Genomic DNA, 22,828 nt, shown 5'->3' with positions numbered 1-22,828 from the left:
GCAGCAGCATGCGCATTTTGCTGAACATGTTAAACATACTTCTGTGCTAGATTTGTAATTTGTATAAGTGCTACGATCGTGTATTCCTGCCAAATGACCTCCATTCCCAATGGAGCGCAGTAAACAAGATTCAGCTGAGTGTGATTACTGTCTTTGGCGTCTGTCATTGGCGTATTTGTCGTTTTGTTTTTTGGGTTTTTTTTTTGCCTCGCAGTTATAAACACGCATTCATGAATTTACTCATTGCCCTCATCACTCCTTCCTTTAATTAGAAAATAATTAGAGTTGGATGAGAGCTTCATTAAATCTCATCCTTGAGAGCCGTCAGCCACAAACACAGGAGTGGGATATTCATCACGCTTATGAAAAGAACTCGGATTCCTCCCCTCACTTTGTTTTCTTTGCTCGGAGATAAGAGTGTTGGTTGGGAGGACAGCGTCAGCAGACTTGGAGGAGTGACCAAGCGATCAAGTCAGAGAAACAAAGGGTTTTAATGGAAGGGAATGAAGAGGGTGGGAGGCAAGTACAGAAAGTGAAAGAGTAGGGAAAAGAGGAGGAGAAAATGTGTGTGAGAGAGAGATCGTTAGAGAAGTGCTAATTAACAGAAACCACACTGTTTATCAGCACTTTGTCGCCATGCAGTATTGATCCTTCATGACCATTATGGAGCGGATGTTTGGCTGCTTTCAGCATGGCTCTTCTCTCTTTTTCTTCCTACAAAGACTACCTGTAAAACCCACCCGGAAACATGCAACTCATGCAAACCTGAGCAAATGAACACATGAAATGAAATAAAACAAGTAAACAATGACAAATAAAACAAGGTGAGATGACGCAATGAGACGGTGTCATTTGCAGAAAATGTCTGCATCACCAGTTGCATCATCGTGACATAAAAGACACCGAGAGTGTAATCCCTGCAGAGACACGGATGAGGCACGAGGGTGGCGTCAGAAAGGAAAAGAGACTGTGTAGCAACGAAATAAAGTGAAAGACAATGAAAGAGTGATGGACAGAAATCAAATTATGTCACATGGACAATGATGGACAGGTCGAGAAAAGGGAAGTGGAAGGAAAGTAATAACAGAGAAAGGGAGTGCGGAAGTGAACGGGAGTGGTGCCAGTCGGCTCTTCGGCATGTGCAATATTGAAGAATGTCTGTAATATCCCTTTATTGTTATAGTGCATGTTGCAGGGCTTGATGTTAGACATTGTGATTCTTCAGGAGGCTTTAACTGGATTACATCGGTATCAGGCTCAGCCATCAGAAGGGCTACAGCAGCTGTGTTGTGTTGGGTCTGCCGACAGCTTGCTGTCTGTCACCGCAGTGTCTACCACCGCTGCTTCCCTGCTGGTATTTTAAGTCTAGACTGGACTACATGTCCTCACAAATATTTGATCTGAATGACATCTAGAGTGCAGTCAGATCCTTATTTTCTCAAGCAAGCTTTTTCATGTAAGCTCCTGTATAAATTCTGTTCAGTTTTAGCCCGAATTTGTTCATACTTTTTTCTTTCTAATTGGCTTTGTGGATGGACAACATTACGTTTTGCAACTACAGCGGGATACAATACGTGGCAGTGGCAGCTCTGACAAGATGAGTCCATTGTGAGAGAGGCTTAGAGAAGGTGATCACCCTGTCCAGCGTTTCCCCGCTCTTTGCTGAAGTGGTACAAGCCGACTTTGATCAATGTGGATCGATGTGGATGAGTGTGCAGCCGGAAGGCGCTATGTGAAGACGGAGGGGGGTGATGGCCCTTTGCTCTGCTGTGCACAGTGTGTGTGGGAGAGAATTAAGACACATTGTGTCATGCTTTTCTACATGATATATCACCCCAACAGAATACATCCTTAACCCGTGACTCCATCTCAGTCTTTGTTTCTATTCTTTCTGCCCGTCTTTTACTTTTGCTCCCTTTTGGCTCTTTACAGGAAAAAGACACTCTGTGCCGAATGCTCCTTTCCTGTAGAGAAGACGAGATTCTGAGGGGGGGAAAGACGCCTATTTATCAGTTTTTTAAACAATTCTTACTTTTGTTCTGAGTGCTCTTGGGTAGTGCACATGGGAAACGGGTAACTTCATCATGAAACCATCATGGAAATAGAAGAATCTTGCACTGAATAGCTAATTCCTTTTTACTGTTGTGCTTATTTTCTTTTTCTTTTCCCCCAACAATGCCAAAACTCGTCATGTATCCCAAAGGCTTCAGTTTAAGGATTTCCAGCTCTGCAGTTGTTGATGATACAAAGGATTACATGCTGTATTACTGTTGTTTTCTTTGTACTTCCCTTCTATTATTAATATAATCTTTGGAGAAAAGCATTTGGCTACGCTCCTCGAGTGTGTGTGCTTTAAGAATGCCCGTGCATCATTTTGTGTGTGCTTGCAGTGGGTGTATCATCACTCTGTGGAGTAATGAATGCTAATCCTCTCTTATCTGCTTTAACCTCAAGGCAATGACACTAGCTGCTGATGCCAGTACAGTGACACTCTTTGTTGAAGGAGTATGTGTGAGCGTGAATGAAGATGTGCCACACATGGATGTAAGAAGAGATGTCTCTACTAGCATTTGACAACTTGCCCTCAGTTTTTCACACTCTGAAGCTTTAGGTTGTGGTCTTGTGATTATCTGCCATGTCCCCCATGACTCATCAGAAGAGCTGAATAAAACATTCCAGCCAGCTGACTTTACTGCATCTGATCTTGACTCATAAAAAAAGAACAGTCATTTGATATTAAGGCCTTCTTCAGGTCATTATGCAGAGAAGGCATCGAACTGTTTTTCTTGCTCTCCAGCGACCAGGTCAAATGCAGTATTCACTGGCGGAGAGCAGCGCTCTCTGTTGCCCGTCTCCTGTTGCCAACAGCATCTTTTGTTTTCACTTCGGAGCCACTTTATGTAGCTGCTAAAGATCACAGCACAAACCAAAGGCAGCTGCCATTCTTTGTCAGCAAGCATCTTTTGTTCATTTACAAGGACAACTCCATCTTTTTTCCTTTTTTCCCCCCCGCCTTGAAATAGAGTCATAAGCAAACAATTAAAAAACAAACAAACTCTTTAGCCCACCTCTTAATGAACACTTAATGACAATAAGTGTAAAGCAATTTAAGCAGAGTGAAAATTGATGGAGAGCAAGATATGAAAAGAGGGGGAAGGTTTAGATGAAGAAAATCCAAAAAAAGAACAGAGGTCTGTCCCCAGCAGCCAGTGACGCCCATACAGTATAACTGCAGAACGAGCGTTACAACGATGGACAGGAAATAATTAGGTCTAAAAGCTGTTGAATCCTCTCTGCCTGTTCAACAGTCTTCCATTAAGCCTGTTTTAATGGGTCTGCTCTTTGCCTGCCTTTTTGACAGAGTGAATGGGAGATAAAACTGAATTAGACTAAACTTTAAAGATTGTGAATAGGGAACGCTCAGACAGAGAGTGAAGGAGAGATAAAGGCCGAGAGAAAAAGATGAACGGATAGAGGATGGAGGAAGAGGGTTAATTGAAAGAGAAATAGAGAAGAAGGGCCAGATCTCAGGAGCTGTGGGGTGGTCTCTCTCGCCTCTCTCTGCATTGCTGTCTATATGTGTTTGAAAATGTGTGTATTTGTCTGTCTGAGGGGAGATAGCGTTGTAGACTAAATGAGAACAAAGCTAATTAGGGACTTTGCCTTACCCAACTCTACAATGACGTTCCCGCTGGAGCCAAGATAACACTTCCCACCTATAATGCAGCCGAGAGGGTCAGACGCCACAGAGACTTTTTTTATTTGAACGTTTTCATCCCGCATTTTAAAGCAGATTCTATAAGCAAGTAGGGCTGTGCGATATGACCAAAATCTCATATCCCGATATTAAGACATCTATCGTCCGATAACGATATAAATCACAAAAATGTAACATTTTCTGTAAATTCTGTGAATCTTGGGCAGCTCGTCTTGCGGGAAGTGTTTCCAGCTGGGCGTCGCGTACCTGGAGTCGAGTGTTTTAACTGATGCATGAAACGATACATTTTTAGACATAAGTTGTAAAGGCCGCCGTTTTCTTTGTGAGTATTTATTACACGGCGTGCTGCGGGGAAAAGCCTGTTCTAACGTTTGAGTCTAAGGTTTATTTTTTAGCACCTGGCGGCTCTTTTTTGCTTCTCATCCGTTAATAATCTGCTCTTTCACGTGATTCAGTTTATTTTGAAAAGTCTCAACAGGATTGTGAGCTTTATTGTGAAAGGTTTATGTGGAAATAACGACAACGCATAAAAACAGGCGCTCGTCTGTAGTGTGGTTATATTAAATATAAGAGAAAGAGAGAACTTTAAGAAATTAATATAGCCACTACAGTGACCATCAAAATAATGAAAAAATATTGCCGTAAACAGTTTATTTTGCGACACCACGAAACAAACGATAGCGTAAAATGAAACGATAGACGTTTTTTATATCGTCATCCGATATATATCACTATATCGAACAGCCCTATAAGCAAGTGAAAAATAAAATGAAGAAGTCTGAGCTGTGTGACTTTAGTAAAAGGAGCATAGTGAGCAAAGATGAAAAAAGGCTCTGCTGCTGACGTTTCATTTAATCCTTTTTTTTTAATTTCTTGGGTGCTAATGCTGACTTTTTTAACCATGCTGGTGTTCACTTTCAGACCGGTCAGCAGCAGATACAGAAGGTATGCCTTATCCTCATTTGCCCGGCCTCAAGGGAGTCTAATGATTACATGGTATACACTCTCTGAACCAATTCCAGTGCACTCCTTTAGTTGTCGGGTGGCCCACTGTGAAATAAGTCAGTACTGGTGGTAAAATTGCAATGCCACTGTAATTCCTCGGACATTTCTGTCCACTTCATGTGATTTCAGCAAGTGCCTGTTTCTTGATCATCTGTTTGGAGACTTTCATTCATTTCCTCACAGCAAAATGGAAAGAATTTCAAAATCTGCCCTGCATGGGATCTGTTTGGGTTTTTTTCATGATTAAATCCAGACAATCTTAACAAAAAAATCCTACCAAATCCTAATTCTAGGCTTTTATCATTATTTTTTGATATTTTGATTGATGTGATTTAGCCAGTGTATTCAGAGCAAATGAAAGAAGCACTGGGATTTGTGAGCTCTCTCTGTATCTTACCTTGAAAAAGGACTGATTGATGCAGAGCATAATATTATTTTTTTTTTTAAAAAAGGAGAATGATAGCCAGTAATAAATGAATCAAAATGTCAAATGCTCCTTTGACATGAGCTACTTGAGTTAGATATGTCCGCCATGTATGGTAATAGATCACAAACTCAGAGCAGTTCAGCTCAGCAGCAGCAGAGTGTTGTCATTAGCCACGGGGGCTAATGATTTTGCCCCGTCATTAACTTCCTGTGCTAATGATTTTGTACCAACGTCCACCCAAAGCATGCTAACACTCTGTGTGCTATTGGGCAATGTAATTGGTGTTTTGGCTAATTGAGCACTGCAGCTAAAAGCTTTCCTCGGATTCTACGTCAGCCGTGACGTTCGGCGGTATTCGTCCGCTGTTATGTTCCATTACTAGTTTCTACCAGGTGTGTTGCGTCACCTCGTCTATCATTGTCTGTGATTCTTTTGTCCACACGTCTATCTTTGTCGTTGTCTCAACGGCTTATCCCTCTGCCCAGTTAAATGAGATTTTAAGGTCATTAACTGATCCAGGCTAATATACTAATGCACCTGGGGTGTTCCAGATTTAATAAATGATTGGAACGAGATAATGAGACTTATATAGCCAGCTGGTATTAGCTATGGAACAGGGAGAGGTGGAAAAAGGGAAGGCAATGAAAACAGGATGTTTTTTGTCTCCGAAAAACATGTTTGTCATCGGGTTTACCTGCTAACATACTGCCTGATTTGCCAGTGGTTTGCAGCTGAGCTGTATTGCTTAATAAAAATTCTGTTTTAGAGTGTGTACGTTTGTCTGTGTGTGCGGGGTGTATGTGTGCGCGTACTAACAACATTGGCTTGTCTGGCAGCACTCTGAGTCCTCAGACAGGCTGTTCTTTGTACCGTATCTGATGTCATATTTTGTCTGACGTATGCTTGCCAACAGGAACCTTTGGTCAGGAAAGCACAGAGTGCGTGTCTGCGTGTGCGTGTGAGCTTGTGTATTCTCACCACAGCCCTCAACCAGACGGCACTTTCTTGATTGATGCTTGTCTTTGGGAGCAGGAGGGAAAGGCAGTTCCACTGAGAGAGAATTAATAATGCAAAGGGACTTGGAACGGTGGCCGTCCAGACTTAAGCTCTACAGTTGTCACACTGGTCACGGTGTTCACTGTGCAGCCGTGGTTTGAGGGGAGCTCAGGCACACCGAGAGGAGAGACAGAGTGAAAATGCGGAAAAGATCAGAGGCTGTTGGATTATGTGTGGTTAAGTTGGAATGAGTCATTCTGGATGGGTAGATTAAAAGATCATTCAGAATCAGCGTGTGATTACGGGAGTGAACGCGCAGAAGGACTTTGTGGAAAGCAATGTGCCATTCAGCCCTTTGGAGGATATACTGTAGATACATGCCAACAAAGGCACAGCCGAAATCACTTGCACAGACCACTTTGATTAATATTAATATGAAAAGCACACTCTGCATCTGTGTCTCTGTCTGTCTCACTCCCTTTTGCTTTTCTGTAGCTCTCTCTGACTGTCTGCCTTCTACTTCTTCTGTTCTTTGCCTCTGTTGCCAATCTCTGAGAGGAGTTCTGCCACAGGTTTTATTCACTGGAATTCCTCAGGCACATCTTTCAGAGAGCTGTCAAAGCACCGCAGGCAACAAGTAAGACCGACATTGCGAGTTTCAGATCACAGTGCCCCAAAACATTTACATGTACGCAAAAATAGTGATTTGATGACTTCATAAACATGTGGGTCAGTGTCTTGACCCTTGATCCCTTTATGTATATAATACATTTTAAGTTCAATTAAATTTTATTTATATAGTGCCAAATCACAACAGCAGTCGCCTCAAGACACTTTATATTTGAAGGTAAAACCTCTACAATAAAATGATCAAACGATTCACTTTGAGCAAACACTTGGCAACAAAGGGGAGAAAAATCTCCCTTTTAACAGGAAGAAACCTCAGAACCAGGGGATGATGGGAGCGAGACATGACAAAAAATACACTTACATTTGATGATAAAATAAAGCAGCAGTTAAAAAAACATATTGACAGTAATTACTGCTATGGAATAGTAGTATTAATAATACAACAACAACAACAACAACAACAACAACAACAACTACTACTACTACAGCAGTAATAGTTTATATAATTCCTGAAATTAAATTGTTTTATTCCTTCTTATAAATACATGACACACTTATTAGGAAAAAACAAAAAGCAGATAATTACCAATTCTGTGCCCCACAAGTCACAACCAAGGGTCTCCTTAAGATTAAAGATTTCAGAATAAAATCTTTTGATATCCACTCACTTATCTATCACTGTATGCTGACACAAATTGATATGTTAATCTTTGTACCGGCTTCAGTCACAGAATTATTACAACGGTGTGCAACAAACTTGTGATCTTGAAATGGCTTGAAATGGCCATGTTAAAGTTAGGGACCTGGTCTATGACAACTCACAGTCATGTGCCGTTTTCAGAGAGAATTTGGTACGTCAAGATGGTGATAAAACAACAGAGACAGTCAGTCTGCTGACTGTCTCTGTTGCTCTGAAACTACATGCTATTATATAGGAATATATATATAAGATTGATTGGAATCTGGTAACAATTTGTTGTATTTATTAAGTTAGCAAGCATTTTAGTAAGCAATTATTTGTAAACATTTTCCAATCTTTGTGAGAGGGACTGCAGTTTCTACAAGGATTGCGACTGCACCTTGTGACCGAAGGTGGTTGCCCAGACGTCGAGGATGTTGCACTCTCGACCAAAACTCAAATTTTCTGGGTTAAACTGCTGGGTTAAACTCACAATCTGGAAATCAATCAGTTTATCTACTGACTTATAACTTATTATTACTTATGACTTATTGCCTCTGTGGGTTTCAGAAACTCTCAGTGTAGCTGTCGAACATCTTGGCCAAGACTTCCTTGTTACTTACTGTGGCGGAGGTTCGGTCGCTGGCTCAGCTGCAGGGGAGGTTTGGTACTGTGAGCTCAAGGGGCAGTGTCAGGGAGGCTGGAGGGACAGGTGTGCATGATAAAGCTAATGAGATTTCTCCCCTTTATATAGTGAAGCTGGAGACCAGCTGGAAAGTTGGTACTGGGTGCCGAACCAGAATAACCTGCATGTGTGGAACTATAATAAACACGGGAGAAATCTGGTTTAATGAGGCTAAGGTGATTTTGAAGAACAGATTGCTCTATTCTCCATACACCTTAATAGTGAAAAGTGATTTCCTGTCTTTAAAGTGCTAACCATTTAACTATTCTTTGCTGCAACTAAAATATTGGGAAGGTAAATTGGTTCAAGTGTTAGAATCTGGATTTGAGGAATAGCTACCTCCATTATTAGGAGAGTGAACCAAACATGTGAAACTTGCTTAATTCTTAAGAAGAAAGAATGGGGCAGGGAGTTGCAGAGAACTGGACCTGAAGAATTGGAAAAAGACAGAAGAGACAAAAATAAGATGAGAGGAGAAGAAGATGGAACAGTAGGGAGAGTGCTTGAGAGACAGATGCTGGTAGTCTGTTAGCATATTAACATCTCCATGGAGGACAGGCAGACAGGTGAAAAGGCACAAGAGAGAAGCCAAAACATTAACATCACAGACAATGATTGGCAAGGACCTCGGGCTCATGCATGGCATTGTTCGGAGAACAACAACGCTGCTATAGATAATGGCCCTGCTGGTGAAAATAGAGGGGGATGAATATATCAGGGTGCTGACCTTTCTGAATGTAGCCAATAAACGATAATTCAGATTCTGTCTTTATCAGGATCCACGTAATTTGCTGATATTGTTCATCTTCGAGAAAGAAAATACCTTTTTCGAAAACATAACCTAAGAGTTTTGTCCATGTTATTTTGAAAATAACACTGTTTGACTGCAGTGAACGATTGAGTGGTGCCAGTTAAAAGCACCAGAATGTCAGGTAGTTGTTTTTTATATAAATATTTCGATAAAAAATTGGCAACATGAGATCATCTACATTCTTGCTCGTCATAGAAAAGCACTTCCACCACCTGTTTACCAGAAGCTTAAACTTTTTCTTCTTTAAAAACCTTTACAAAGGTTTCTTATTCTTGAAGTAATTATTTTGCAGCTTATTCCCAGTATGGCTTGTTAAAATGTGTAAGTGTTTAAAACCTTTTGAGCTTTGACCACTGAAAACTGATGCAGGGAACCCTGCTGAAAAAGAGCTTACATAAATTACAGCCCTCAGATAGAGCTGTAATTTATGTAATTGAGGGGCTGCATTGTCACAGTTGATTGCACACACACACACACACACACACACACACACACACACACACACACACGGCTGGATTTGACATGCTTGAGTCCAGAGGGAATGTACCCTGAAAATCAAAAGACATTAACCAATTAACACTGATCAATAGTTTACAGCCACATAGGGATGAACCGGGAGGGTTGACTTGGAACATTGTCAATGTGTGCCTTTTGGCCAATGGTCAGGCTGCGAATGCTATTCCTCACAGCTTTTAGCCAATCAAAATGCTGGATTTAGTCTTGACATTCTGCTGCTCTCCAATGCAAAGTACCTTTCATGCTGTAGCTAAGCAGAATAAATGGGAGAGAGGCAGAGACAGAGCAAGACCAGGAAGTGAAAGGAGGAGAAAGAAGAGAGGTGTTAAGCATAAAGCCAGAGTGGGAGAGTGTATGTGTTAGGCTGTGAAGGAAGGTGTCATAGTAGGCCACAGTGAGCAGCAGGTAATCTCACTGAAATAAGCAGTTGCATGACAGCCAACCTTTAATTCCCCATGGGAGGGGACACTGTGGAGTTGTCGCAGGGCTGGTTTCCCAGTCCCCCTGAAAAAAGATTTACATAAAGCAGTAATGGGAATAGATGGATTGAGGATGCATTTTGATGAGGTGGTTGAGGCACAAGAAGAAGACAGAGAGAGAAGCTGACAAAGGCAAGGAGTAGTACAAATGCTGCACACATACATGAATATATACACAGATCGCAGTAGTACGTCGGCACTTGCGCTGCTCTGTATTCATGATGAGGAGAGCAAATATCAGCACGGGGCTCAGGATGTATGGGGATTGATGTGAAAGGGAGAGAATGAGGGAGAAAGGGGGAGTGAAAGAGAGGTGGCGATATCTAAGATATTACACCTAGCCAGGGGAGTGTTCAGTGGAGCAGGCATTATGAGAGTGTAAATTACATTCTCTCCTCCCTTTGGGCTGCTGGCTGCAGGATGAATATAAGCACCCACAGCAGTGAGTCCGCACAGACCACAGTCTCTAGCATAGTAGCATAATACAGCATTAGATTGCCATAATGTGTTTATGTTTCGTGTCACAGGAGTCTCCAATCACGTATCGATCCTACATCAGTTCTCCCGCCTCATCTTTACTGAAATTATGTCCGATATTGACACATGGCTCATTTGTTTGAATTGAGTGGAGATCAATGGTGATTCACAGGGCTTTTTAAAACATCGAGCATCAAGTTGAACAGCTTCTTAGGTGGTAGGATGGAGGAGACTGGGGAGCTTTTGCTAATTTAGATTCCCAAAACAAATTTTCTTTGGGGTTAGACCAACAATGCCGAATCAATTCAACGCAATTGTTTTTACTTTTAAAATTAGACTTAATTTTAAGATGTTATTTCAGCATTGAAGAAATTATGATCACAAAGTTCGTGATTTTGATCAAATAATAAACAAATGAAACCAAAAAAATAATTTCCAGACAATGAATTGTTCCTTTTATCACAGGCACACGGCAACATTGTGTTTGTTGAATGTTTGCTTTGTGTAAAACAATCTCTTAGAAAGAGCAGATAGACAGTTAATCCTCTTTATCTCTGCTCTTGGAGCTAATTTGTCTCCCAATGGGACCTTGAGAAAATAGAGAAGGTGGTAAGCCTACATCTTCTGCAGAACTGATTGGTCTGCTTTATGGCAAAAAGAGTGGCAGGCCCAGATGTCAAGGATGTGAGGTCGGCGCCGGTTAAATAGGAGGGCAGCGACTTAATTCAAGGCTCATTACGTCTATACATTAGGCTGTGGTTAAAGGGAACAGTATTCTAATCCACCACTTCCCATGTGTCTTTCTTCCCCACCCCCCTCCCTTGATTTTGCCCTCCTTGTCTCCTCCTTTCTCTTCGTCTCTCATCCCATCAGGGCCGCTGTTCCAGAGAGAACTGTAAGTACCTGCATCCTCCTCCTCACCTAAAGACCCAGCTGGAGATCAATGGAAGAAACAACCTCATCCAACAGAAAAACATGGCCATGCTGGCCCAGCAGATGCAGCTTGCTAACGCCATGATGCCCGGCACACAGCTACAACCAGTGGTGAGTAGTCACTCACCAGACAGTTTATTAGGTACACATGTTCAACTGCCCATTAACAAAAATGTCTAATCAGCCAATCACATAGCATCAACTGAGTGCATTTTGGCATGTAGACATGGTCAAAAGTCAGTTTTCCATCAGTACCTACTCAGATCGACTTGGCACGGTTCGCCACATTTTCAGGGTTTTCCATTAGGTCATAGTGCCTGGTACCAGGTACCTTTTTTAGTACCTGCTCGCCTGGGGTTCCAAGTGATCCGAGCAGTCACCAAAATGTGATGTCGTTAGACTGCATGCCACAAAATGGTTTGTCAGTGAGTCACGAAATTTAAACCACCATTTTTGGCGGTTTAAACAAGGCAACAAGGAAAATATGTCTACAAAGAACAACGCCGTGGTCCCTGAGTCAGACAAAAAGCCACAGACCGAGCAGCCGGTATATTCTTGTCCACCTTTCTACACCTCTCTACAAACCCTGGAGGTTTGTAGAGAATTGTCTGAAAAATGTCCACTGAGCAGCAAAATGCCTTGTTGATGCCCGAGGTCGGAGGAGAATGGACAGACTTCTTTGAGCCGATAGGAATCCAGCAGTAACTCCACTAACCACTTGCTGCAGCCAAAGTATGCAGAAGAGCTTCTCTGAATGCACAACCTTTTGAACTTTGAAGTAGATGGGGTACTGCTTCAAGGTTCAAGTTTTTCCAATCTTGTGGGCAACAGAAGATTGGAAAAACTTTGCCCAGTGTGATGAATCTCAATATCTAGTGTGACCTTCAGGTAGTAAGGTCAGAATTTGGCGAAAACAACAAGAAAGCATAGATCCATTATGCCTTCTATCAACCTTTCAAGCTGCCAGTGGTGGTGATTTAATGATGTAGCGAATAATTTCTTGGCGCCCCATCATACTAACTGAGCATCATTTAAATACCACAGGCTACCTGAATATATCTTTTTATGAGCACAGTGTACCCACCTTCTGATGCCCGCTTTAAACAGACTAAAGTGCCATGTCACAAAGCTCAGACTCATCTCAAACTGGTTTCTTGAACATGGCAGTGAGTCCACAGTACTCCAATGGGCTCCAGTCACAAGATCTTAATCCAACAAAGCACTTTTCAAAACAGTCTCTGAGCAAGACCTTGTTGAATTGAAAATGTTTTAAAGGCAAAATGGGGCCTAAAGCTATTAATAATTATGTACCTAATAAAGTGGCAATTAACTGCACATTGCATATAAAACATTCTATTCAAATACACGTCCAAAAAACTAATAACCACTCTATAGCCATCCATTTTTAATATGCACGATTGGCTTGATTTGCTGGACCTTGTCAGTGGACAGAGTACTTACGGTTACTTACCTATTAATATAACGGTTTGAACATTCTGGGCTTAATTATGGATAATTATTACAATAAATATCCATACCAATAACCATATGTCTAAAATGTTCTGTTTTCAACAGGTAAAAAATATTTAACTGCGAAATGTTAATTGAATTTAGTCATTTATAGCAGTGGTTCTCAAATGTTGCTTGATATTGGAAAAATATCCAAGACAGCATGTTTGCATTGCACCTTGCCAAACCATTCATGCACGGTACAAACCACAGGAAATAATGCTTTTCAGAGGGCAGCGGTGCTGATGTTACATTTCGGGCCCTCTACAGGAACCTGGGCAAATATGGTGGGAACGCAGCTCTCGTGACAGTCTCAGGTCTCCTTTGAGCTGTCACTACTGTCCCATAAAACAATTCACACTGACATCACATGTGCAGTTACACAGTTTCAAAATTCACTAAAACCACCATTTTGACCCAGACTAGTGGACATAAAATCCATCTAAATGGATATGGGCCAAACAGAGCCCTCAACTCATTACCACCAAAGGACTGACAAACACAAAACACCTTACAATACTCATCAAAAGACTCAAAAAAAAAAAAAAAAACTTACACAAATCCACTACAAACTGTATCTGGGAACAATATGCTTATTTGCATACTCAGTCACATAGTTTCTGAACACAATTATATCAGGGTTTAAAAAAAAGATTTTAGTGAATTAAAGGCCAGCACAAACTCTTGTTTAAATTTTCCTAAAAAGTTATATCCATTGAACTTAGCTTGACTCCATTTTTGACAATAACTTGACAAGTTATTGTCAAGATATTGTAGACGAGACGAAGATGTGCAAGATGCAAAATCTGCAAATATAGTATAATTTAGATGTGTGTTCAGAAACTATGTGACTGAGTATGCAAATAAGCATATTGTTCCCAGATACAGTTTGTAGTGGATTTGTGTAAGTTTTTTTTTTTTTTTGAGTCTTTTGATGAGTATTGTAAGGTGTTTTGTGTTTGTCAGTCCTTTGGTGGTAATGAGTTGAGGGCTCTGTTTGGCCCATATCCATTTAGATGGATTTTATGTCCACTAGTCTGGGTCAAAATGGTGGTTTTAGTGAATTTTGAAACTGTGTAACTGCACATGTGATGTCAGTGTGAATTGTTTTATGGGACAGTAGTGACAGCTCAAAGGAGACCTGAGACTGTCACGAGAGCTGCGTTCCCACCATATTTGCCCAGGTTCCTGTAGAGGGCCCGAAATGTAACATCAGCACCGCTGCCCTCTGAAAAGCATTATTTCCTGTGGTTTGTACCGTGCATGAATGGTTTGGCAAGGTGCAATGCAAACATGCTGTCTTGGAAGCTTCTGCATTGACATGACCAGTAGAAACAAAGAATGATGGGAAGCAGACACACATACTCTATATGAAGACAGTGAGCAGGCACAAAAAAATTACACAGTACAGATTTGGCACAGTAGCCAGCCAAAACTTTGGCTCGATCGAGTGTCAGTGCAGCACATACTGCTTACCACTCTACAGATCTTAACAAATTTATTTGACGACTTGTCATTAAAACAACAAAAAAACACAAATATCTCAGAAAGCTGTCTTGTTTTATTGGTATTTATTGAACAGCTAACAAACTGAATTCACATTTTAGACCCAAATAGTCGGCACACTGGACTTCTCTCTGAGAAGTCAGAAATTAATCAAGCATAACATACATTTTTGTTTCTCCAGCAAGTAAATAATTGAAATGTTGCGTCTTAATCTTAATTAATGACATTCTAGTTATTTTTTCAACTCTTTTGTAAAACATTACATTTGAAAATTTATGGATAACAGCAGCAATTATATTTTAACATTAGGAGCATAGTTTTGATTAGCTGATGTTTACTGGTGGAATAATCACTACAGAAACAATGATAGCAGTGATTTTGGTAATTATGCTGTGTAATTAAGATCATCTGTGACACAGACTTTATACTGGGTGTTCTGATAATTTGTTAAGCACTGTATGTGAAATAGCACAAGATTGATCAGACATGACGCCCATAAGGACCAGAATCCATGCCATTTCAGTGAGTATAGGAAAAACAGTCATACACAAAGTTTCCTACCACTGCTGTGAATGCACAGACTAATTTGCAATAAGCAGTTTTGTGTGCTTTGTCATCTAACGGTTTATTATTGCTAAATTAACATTCATAATTATACTTGGTAATTTCCTAGGATTTGCTTAATGACAACAATAAAGACAGTGTTTATAGGTTTAGTGGTTATATAATAAATCCCAGCAGTTCCAGAATGTTCTTGCCAGTTTCACATTCAATAAAACAAATACATTCCAAATAGGACCATATTACAAAGGTATGAAGTATAAACAGTGTGTAAGGGTTAATAAAAACGTTGTTTTTTCCTGATTTTAAACCCCCCTAAAAATAATATTTGTAGCATTTGTCCAATGTAAACCGATCATAAGGGCAATCATATGATCAGCACTCGGGCCGATCATAGGACTGCCGGTGGGTAGGGTTGTTTGTCTGTTTAGTGTCCTTTAAATGAACTTGAAAAACATGAAAGTCATGAAAAACAGTTCTGTGACTGAGTTTGAAAAAAGGTTTAGCTTAAAAAAAATTGACAGAATTAGTTAATTTGATGAAAGTTTATTCTTACTTTTCCTTTCGTTTGTACATTGCATAATATAGAAAACTAAAAAACTAGTAACTGCTTTACAAAACTAGTACGTGAACTTTTATTTTGGTCATTTATGTTTAGCAAATCAGAATGGATTAAATAGGCAGTTGGGTTAGGTTCTAACTATGGATGGGTGGATGGATGGATGGATAGCCAGTCCTGGTATAAGGCAATGAAGGGAATTATTTTAAATGATTAGCAGCACATCCATAAAGCCGTATAACATACACACACAGCAAACTGAGTTAAGATGTTGCTCCATGTATGCGCAGCATGCTCCAAGGATGTTCAAGGTGATAGCCACAGCCCCGTTCAGCCAAATGAATCCTTCCATGACCGATCCAGAGACCTTACAGAAACAATGAGAACTGCCAGTCAGGCTTGAAGTAATTCCTCTGTCATCTCCACTGTCCCTTTATGTTTAAGTGAGAGCACTGGAGTGAATTTGTCTAACACTATTCTAAGGAGTTCAAAAGATGCTGTGTGCTTTGACGCACATCTGCAAGTGCACACTTAGCTGATGGCTTATCAACCCTATCTAGAAAAGAGAGGCTGAGTTGAGAGCCCCATTGGGAGGGATGGGGTTTAAAGAAGCATAGATCTCCCTGGAACAGCAAAGACTCCCTTTCTGTTTATGTCATGGGGTGAGAGAAAGCAAGACGAGAGAAGAAGCAGGAAGACAAGCTGACAAAGAAGGACACAGCAGAAGAAGAAAGGGAGAAGGGAATGCAGGCGAAATAGATAAATGGGCAGGGTAAGACAGGTAGGTAAAGTGAAGGAGATAGGATGACAGCAGTGAGGAGAGATGGCTTTAGACCTCCACTACAAAGAAAAGTCAAGAAAATAGAGCATGTTCTGTGCACAGGGATCAAAGGGTAAAACCGGGTACTTACCTTTCTAAGAATCAGACTTTATTCTTCCTAACCTCACCTTGTGTTTGTAGCTCAGTCTCCTTCTTCCACCCTTAGTATCTCTACCACATTTTATTTCCCCCTTTTTTTTCTTTTATCTGCAGCTATCCATCCTTCCTCAGTGTATGTAGGTAACCTACTTTAATTTCATGCATTGGACCATGAACACAGTGAAGTGGTTAGGGTCTGTCACAGCTGGTTGTCACTCACTCACAGTAGGAAAGGACCTGTTTAGTACAGATCCTCTTTGAAAATAAAATAAGTCAAAGCATGAAGCCACAATGACATTCCAGTGGCTGGGTGTAATTGGCCACATCTCTGTGTTTAAATATTTAGGAGCTGAAGTTATGGCTCATGTGGCAAAGTGTTTGCACTACAACAAAGAAAGGTCAAACTAGGTCAGTGCGTCTGACGTACAAATCTTAGAATATTCAAATCTGAATTTAAGCTTGTTTAAAAAGAGTTTCAATATGTATTGAATGTCTTTATATAGTATGTTTCTTAGTCCATTATAACCAGTTCAGTGGCTAATTGGTAAAACCACAATTTAGATAAATAAAGTTGTGCAATGACTGTTACGTCACATTTTACCGTCATGATCATTATAATTGTAGTGGGGACTTTTCAGCAAAACTTAACTTTAGGTTTTCCACCGTTATGCAAAAAACAACAACAGCAAACATGCCCCAGAAAAAGAGAGGATAACACATTTTACTGGGAATAGTGAAAACAAATACTGCTGAACCGTAATTAAGCCCTGTATGCAATTATAGATGTTTCTGTTATAGCATTTTTGTTAATTAATGCGAATATTCAATTTCATATCGATACTGAAACTTTGACGTGTTCCAAAAAAGGCCTATTAGTAAGCTTTCAAACTCTTTGCAAGATGATATCACTGCATAGTTAAAACCCCATGACCGCAAATGTTTTAGATGACATCATGCTTATTCCATCCAAACCCCAAGCTGCAAATATCTCAAACTGATATCTGAGCACCTGGAGTGAGACACATCTGCTTTTCCAGAGCACCTTATGATTGCAAACAACTCTTCAGACATTCCAGAGGGCAGTGCCAAAAGAATTATTTCTGATTTTCTGAGTCATCGCTGAGCAGTGAGGAGGTTTTAGGAAGAATGTATCAGTACAGCCCTGGCTGCCGCTCCTCTATTACTCACTGTGTCCTGTTGGCAGGGGCTCAAAAGACAATCCTTAGACTGGGGCTGAGGTCAGGATCAGGCAGGGAAAACTTTGCAGTGCATACTCCTCTCTCTGTCAAACTCCAGTACAACGCATGCAGGCAGTACTTTATCTTACAGTGAAGCCTCTCTCCCCACTCACATGCTCACACAGCTTGACGTCCTTCATCAGTACTGCTAACTGTGTGATATCCTGGGTATGAAGCATGTGATTCCATCCGATCAATGGAAGAAGGTGACACCACATACTGACGCTTGCTCTGCGCGTTAGTGCAAATGAAAGACAAGCAGCCATGTTCTTTTTCCTCAGATGTAAGCCTGTTAATTATCTGTTTTTGCATATTTCCTTCCACATCCACAATCAGAGTTCCTATTTTTTGCTTTGCTACTGATAATCTTCTGCCTCATATGCTGTATATCCACCAGGGGTAATAATTATATGAGGAAGAAACAATGTGATTATATATGTAGCATCTTTATACATAGACTGTGAGAAATCATTGTGGATCAATTTTGACCAACTCTCTTATTTTGCATGTGCTCTCAGCCCATGTTTTCAGTCACACCCAGCCTTGCAACCAATGCCAATGCTGCTGCAGCAGCGGCTGCTGCATTTAACCCCTACCTTGGCCCTGTGTCGCCTGGCCTGATGCCCGCTGACATCTTGCCCAGTGCCCCCGTACTGGTCACCAGCAACCCCAGCGTTCCCATACCTGCTGCTGCTGCTGCCGCCGTCGCTGCACAGAAACTCATGAGGACAGACAGACTGGAGGTGAGGAGGAACACAAACATTTACACACATTCACAAGAAAAAGTGGGGAAAAAATATATGTAAGCACATCGGGAGGATTTGCATAATTTTTTGTGATTCCTTTGACGCTCGCAGATTATAAATATCGATTGGGAGAAATACCTTTTTCACACCTTTCTAACAGAAGCTTTTCAGATGTAGGATCTGTCTGTTCAATATTAACAGTCTTGTTTGTACGTCTGTGTATCTACACCATTTCTGTTACACTAACTACATGCCATTACCAAGACAGAGTTATTTCTCAGACTTAAGCAAGAGAATGAGATGTTAATGAAAGCATCCACAAACATTACCATTGCTGACTCTATCGATACGAAGGGGATAACTTTGTCTGGCACAAGCTCGGGTTATAATGTACATATGTCATTTTCAGAAAAATCTTTACTTCTTCTCGGAAAGCAATTAGTTCTTTGAAACCTGATGAGCGCCCCTCCTCCAGCTGCGTTCAGATAATCATTAATTGGACAGTAAGTCAATCTCATCCATTATGTAGCCCCACCCGAGAAACAGTGGCAGCGGAATAATGGGGAAATCGTTGGAGGCAGGCAGGAGGCGTGCAAGAATGCAGGAAGGTTACATTTAAGATGTAATGTTGGGTAGCTGGGTAATTAATGGGGGTGAGGCTGAGTAAGTCTTTGGACCAAGTGAATGAATGGACAACATGCAGAGCGACAGAACAGGTCACTGACAGGAAAGAGAGATGGAGGCGGAAGATAGGAAATCAATTTGTAGACCTGTTGTGGTCATCAGGGGAGGGGTTGGAGCAGGCAGAGACAGAGATACCAGAAACAAAGCAAAGGCCGCTGACTGAATTTTATGGAGGCATTAGTACAAGTCATGCTGTAGAGGTTAAGGATAAGTGGAGGCAAGATGCTGCGAGCAGGAGAGCATGCACCTCTCGATTCAGACTAAGGATTAAAACGATTTGTCCTGCAAAAGATCGATAGCAAAAGGATATGAAATATTTATCAACCAAATCAGAAATACTCTCCTCATTCCACTGTTTTCCTTTTAGATAGAGAGGCCTGTTGGTCAACGGCATCTGTGGTGGTCAGGCTGCAGGAGAGGTAGTGAGGCTGCATGTGTGGGTGAAGCTTTTTGATGAGGAGATTTCATATCCTAGTTTCTTAATTTGAAAGGAACTAGGTTTGCTAAAAATATCTTAGAGAAAGGGGCCAGTCATATTTCAGTTTCCAGTGTGTGTCGTTCAAAGTAAACATAGCTGGAATTCTGTGGAGCGACACACATACCGCTCAGTTGATGTGTTACGGACTGTTTCCTTTAGGCTGTGAGAAATTCCAATTTTAGAAGACAATGCCCCAGACAGTTTTCCTGAGAAAATATGCTCCAGAAGTCTTGCTGTCTTTTCCTTACATACGGTATGCTGCAACATGTCAGCATGCATAAAGTCATATGTTGGTCACCTGCAACCATGGTGATGCAAGTAGCTCAGGGGGATAGTTAGACATCTGGTCCCGAGAACATCAAATCCTATCATTCAGTCCTCTCCTGTTTTTTTTTTCTCCTATGACAGCCTACATACACCTCATCACCAAAGGCTCTCCCTTTCTCCTCCATCTCCATCCTCGTCTTTTTACTCTATATTCATCAACCACGCTTACATTTCCCTTCTCTCCAAGTTTCCTCCCTCCCTCACCCGCCTCTACAACATCTGCCTGACAACAAGGCAGTCTCTCGTTTAAAAAAAAAATAAGACAAGTAACAGTAGTTACTGGTTAGCAGTGGTGGGGTGGTGTGCACGTGTAGGCATACATATCTGAGAAAGGGAGAGGTACCCACGAGAAACAAGGGACAGGCAAAGAGAGAAACGCCATCACTCACAGCAGTCAGTGAACGTAGATGATGAGCTGTCAGGACTGGAGACAGAGCAGTTTGCAGATAACGGTGCTGGTGGCCTTTTGTCTGGCAGCCGGTCCACCACAAATCAAATCCTTTATGCACGCAGACAGGGAGACTGGTAAACAGACTTAGTAAGTGGCTTGTTCCATCACAGTAACTGATAGATCAATACAACACACCATGAAATTGCATTTCTTTTGGTGGAGGATTGCATCTCGAATCCAGTTCAGACTCAATGGTCTGATGGAGCGCCGAGAGCAGAGATCTGAAGTTATTGCAAGGCTCTTTAAGTGCCTAAATGAAAAAAAAAACAGTGCTGCCTTATAATATATATACACCTACCTTTTGTGTGTGTGTGCGCGCGTTTGCTACTGTGTGCCAGCGGCTGACAATTACGTCAGCTACAGCCTCCCTCGAGGGTAACCAGCTTCATATTTCCCATGAGCCTCATTGAGTCTGTATGTTCAGAATGAAGAAGGCATTTTCCCAATTGTTCATGCAAGTGCTGCCCCCTTCTGTCAGACTCAGGAAGAACAAAAACAGTTCTCATTTAAATAATGGATGAATGCGGTGTGATTAATGAGTCTGTAAACGTTGGTTAGGATCTGTTCTGCTTATCAATCAACATTAATGGCTGAACCCATCGGTTACCTTGTCTGATACCATCTGAAATGACGGAGCAGATTGCTTGCTTTATCACGTGGACTCACCAGTAACTTTGTAACTTATGTGTGTAACTGTGTATGTGTGTGTATGTGTGTTAGGTTTATGATCAAATCCTTACCATTGCCCCAGGTATGCCGGGAATATCAGAGGGGTAACTGCACGCGTGGGGAGAACGACTGTCGCTTTGCCCATCCTGCAGATAGCACCATGATCGACACCAACGACAACACAGTCACCGTGTGTATGGACTACATAAAGGGCCGCTGCTCGAGGGAGAAGTGCAAGTACTTTCACCCTCCGGCTCACCTGCAGGCCAAAATCAAAGCCGCCCAACACCAAGTCAACCAAGCTGCAGCTGCTGCAGCCATGGTAGGTATCTGTTTACATTACACCTCCAAAAGCAAATCAAACTAAGAAACATTCATGTATTACAATCTCACAACCTGCTGTTAGCAATTAAAGCTAAATGTCATTTAATGTACATTAAAGTTTAAAATGTATAGTTTTTCCAAAAATAATTTCTTTTTTAGTTTGGAGCACAAGCATTGCACCACAAATACTCTAATCTGGAGATAATTTTCTATGTATCGACAGCGTTGCTTGAGCCCGTACATTTTACCCTGCTTTTAACCTCAACCTTTAGTCCCCGTTGTGCCTCTGCAGCTCTGACTCAGTACGCCCTAAAACGATACAGATGTAGCTTGTGTCAATGTGTGCTTTATTAGCAGCAGCAGTAATCGTGCTAGTATGTGACTGAGCCTCCCCTCGCCTGCTCCTCCTTGTTTTGCTGCTTTGTTAGTTTTACATTTTGCTTTTTCACAATCGATAGATGTGTAACATTTTTTGCTGAGAAGACAATTGTGTAGACTGCGGCATATTTTGGATCTTGTTTCCGCAATGCAGCGATCGGTTTCCCTAAAGAGACAGTAAAAAGGTCGTGCTCCGCCAAGTACTGTACAGTAAATAATACTGTGCATCACTGAATTCAAAAATATGGGTCAGCTTTATTTCAGTTAACCTTTCATTTCTGTTTATTTCGATTGATTCAGCACAATTTGAGCAGGCCTGCCATTTATCATGTCCAATCTCATCTTTTCCAAATAAAATGTAGTAACTTCCTGGGATATAAAATGGCAATTAGTATGAATATAATGGCACAATGATAATTATTACTACAGTGTATCTATAGAATTAGACTAAATTATTGTTCTCTTTTTTTCTTTTCTTACAAATAGCCAGAGCTGTGACGCTTTTTCAAAGTCTTCATTGAGTATTTAGTTGTGACACATGAAACAATCTCAAACAGAGAACACAGCATCGCATTCGCAGGGGGATGACACGATTCAATACAATTTTATTTATATAGCGTCAGAACACAACAAGCACCTCCAGGTGTTTTATAGCTTTATATTGTAAGGTAAAGACCCTATAATTTTAGAAAGAAAACTCCAATGATCAGATAACCCTGTATGAGCAAGCACTTGGCGACAGTGGGAAGGAAAAAATCCTTTTGAACAGGAAGAAACCTCCAGCAGAAGCAGCATCTGGGGCAGCCATCTGCTATGATCGGCTGGGGGTGATGGGACAGAGACAGGACAAAGGATTTAGTAATAAAACATTTTAAAATGTATCTACAATTTCATAATCAGTGTATGTGATACAAAAGTTTTGTTCAGATTGGCCCACCTGTTAAAGAGGACATAGGATACATACATGTAGCCTAGGATCATTATAGTAAGAATTTAGGAACAAACACATCTGAAGATGTCAATAATTTTTTTATGGTTTATTCAAATCATGTGAATGAAACAGAAAACACAGGAAGAGGAGAATCACACAAGTACTGGAAACTGCAGTCGTTTAAGACCCTTA

The 22,828-nt window shown here is 41.1% G+C and overlaps 1 protein-coding gene across 7 annotated transcripts in view; it reads left to right on the top strand.

The window, feature by feature from the left end:
• Positions 1-22,828, top strand: part of LOC146373659 (muscleblind-like protein 1) — a 66,095-nt gene that overhangs the window by 32,725 nt on the left and 10,542 nt on the right. For all 7 annotated transcript variants that reach the window (XM_084951847.1, XM_084951846.1, XM_084951844.1 and 4 more), the window contains exons 3-5: positions 11,297-11,467; positions 18,167-18,391; positions 21,086-21,325. In XM_084951847.1, coding sequence (XP_084807973.1) covers positions 11,297-11,467; positions 18,167-18,391; positions 21,086-21,325 — 636 coding nt within the window. The remainder of the gene's footprint in view (positions 1-11,296; positions 11,468-18,166; positions 18,392-21,085; positions 21,326-22,828) is intronic.

This window comes from Perissodus microlepis, chromosome 14, assembly GCF_051167445.1.
Source record: "Perissodus microlepis isolate ML-2025 ecotype Zambia chromosome 14, ASM5116744v1, whole genome shotgun sequence".
Classification (NCBI taxonomy): Eukaryota; Metazoa; Chordata; class Actinopteri; order Cichliformes; family Cichlidae; genus Perissodus; species Perissodus microlepis.
Note: the sequence above shows the minus strand (reverse complement) of the source record. Positions and strands in the feature narration are given on the sequence as shown.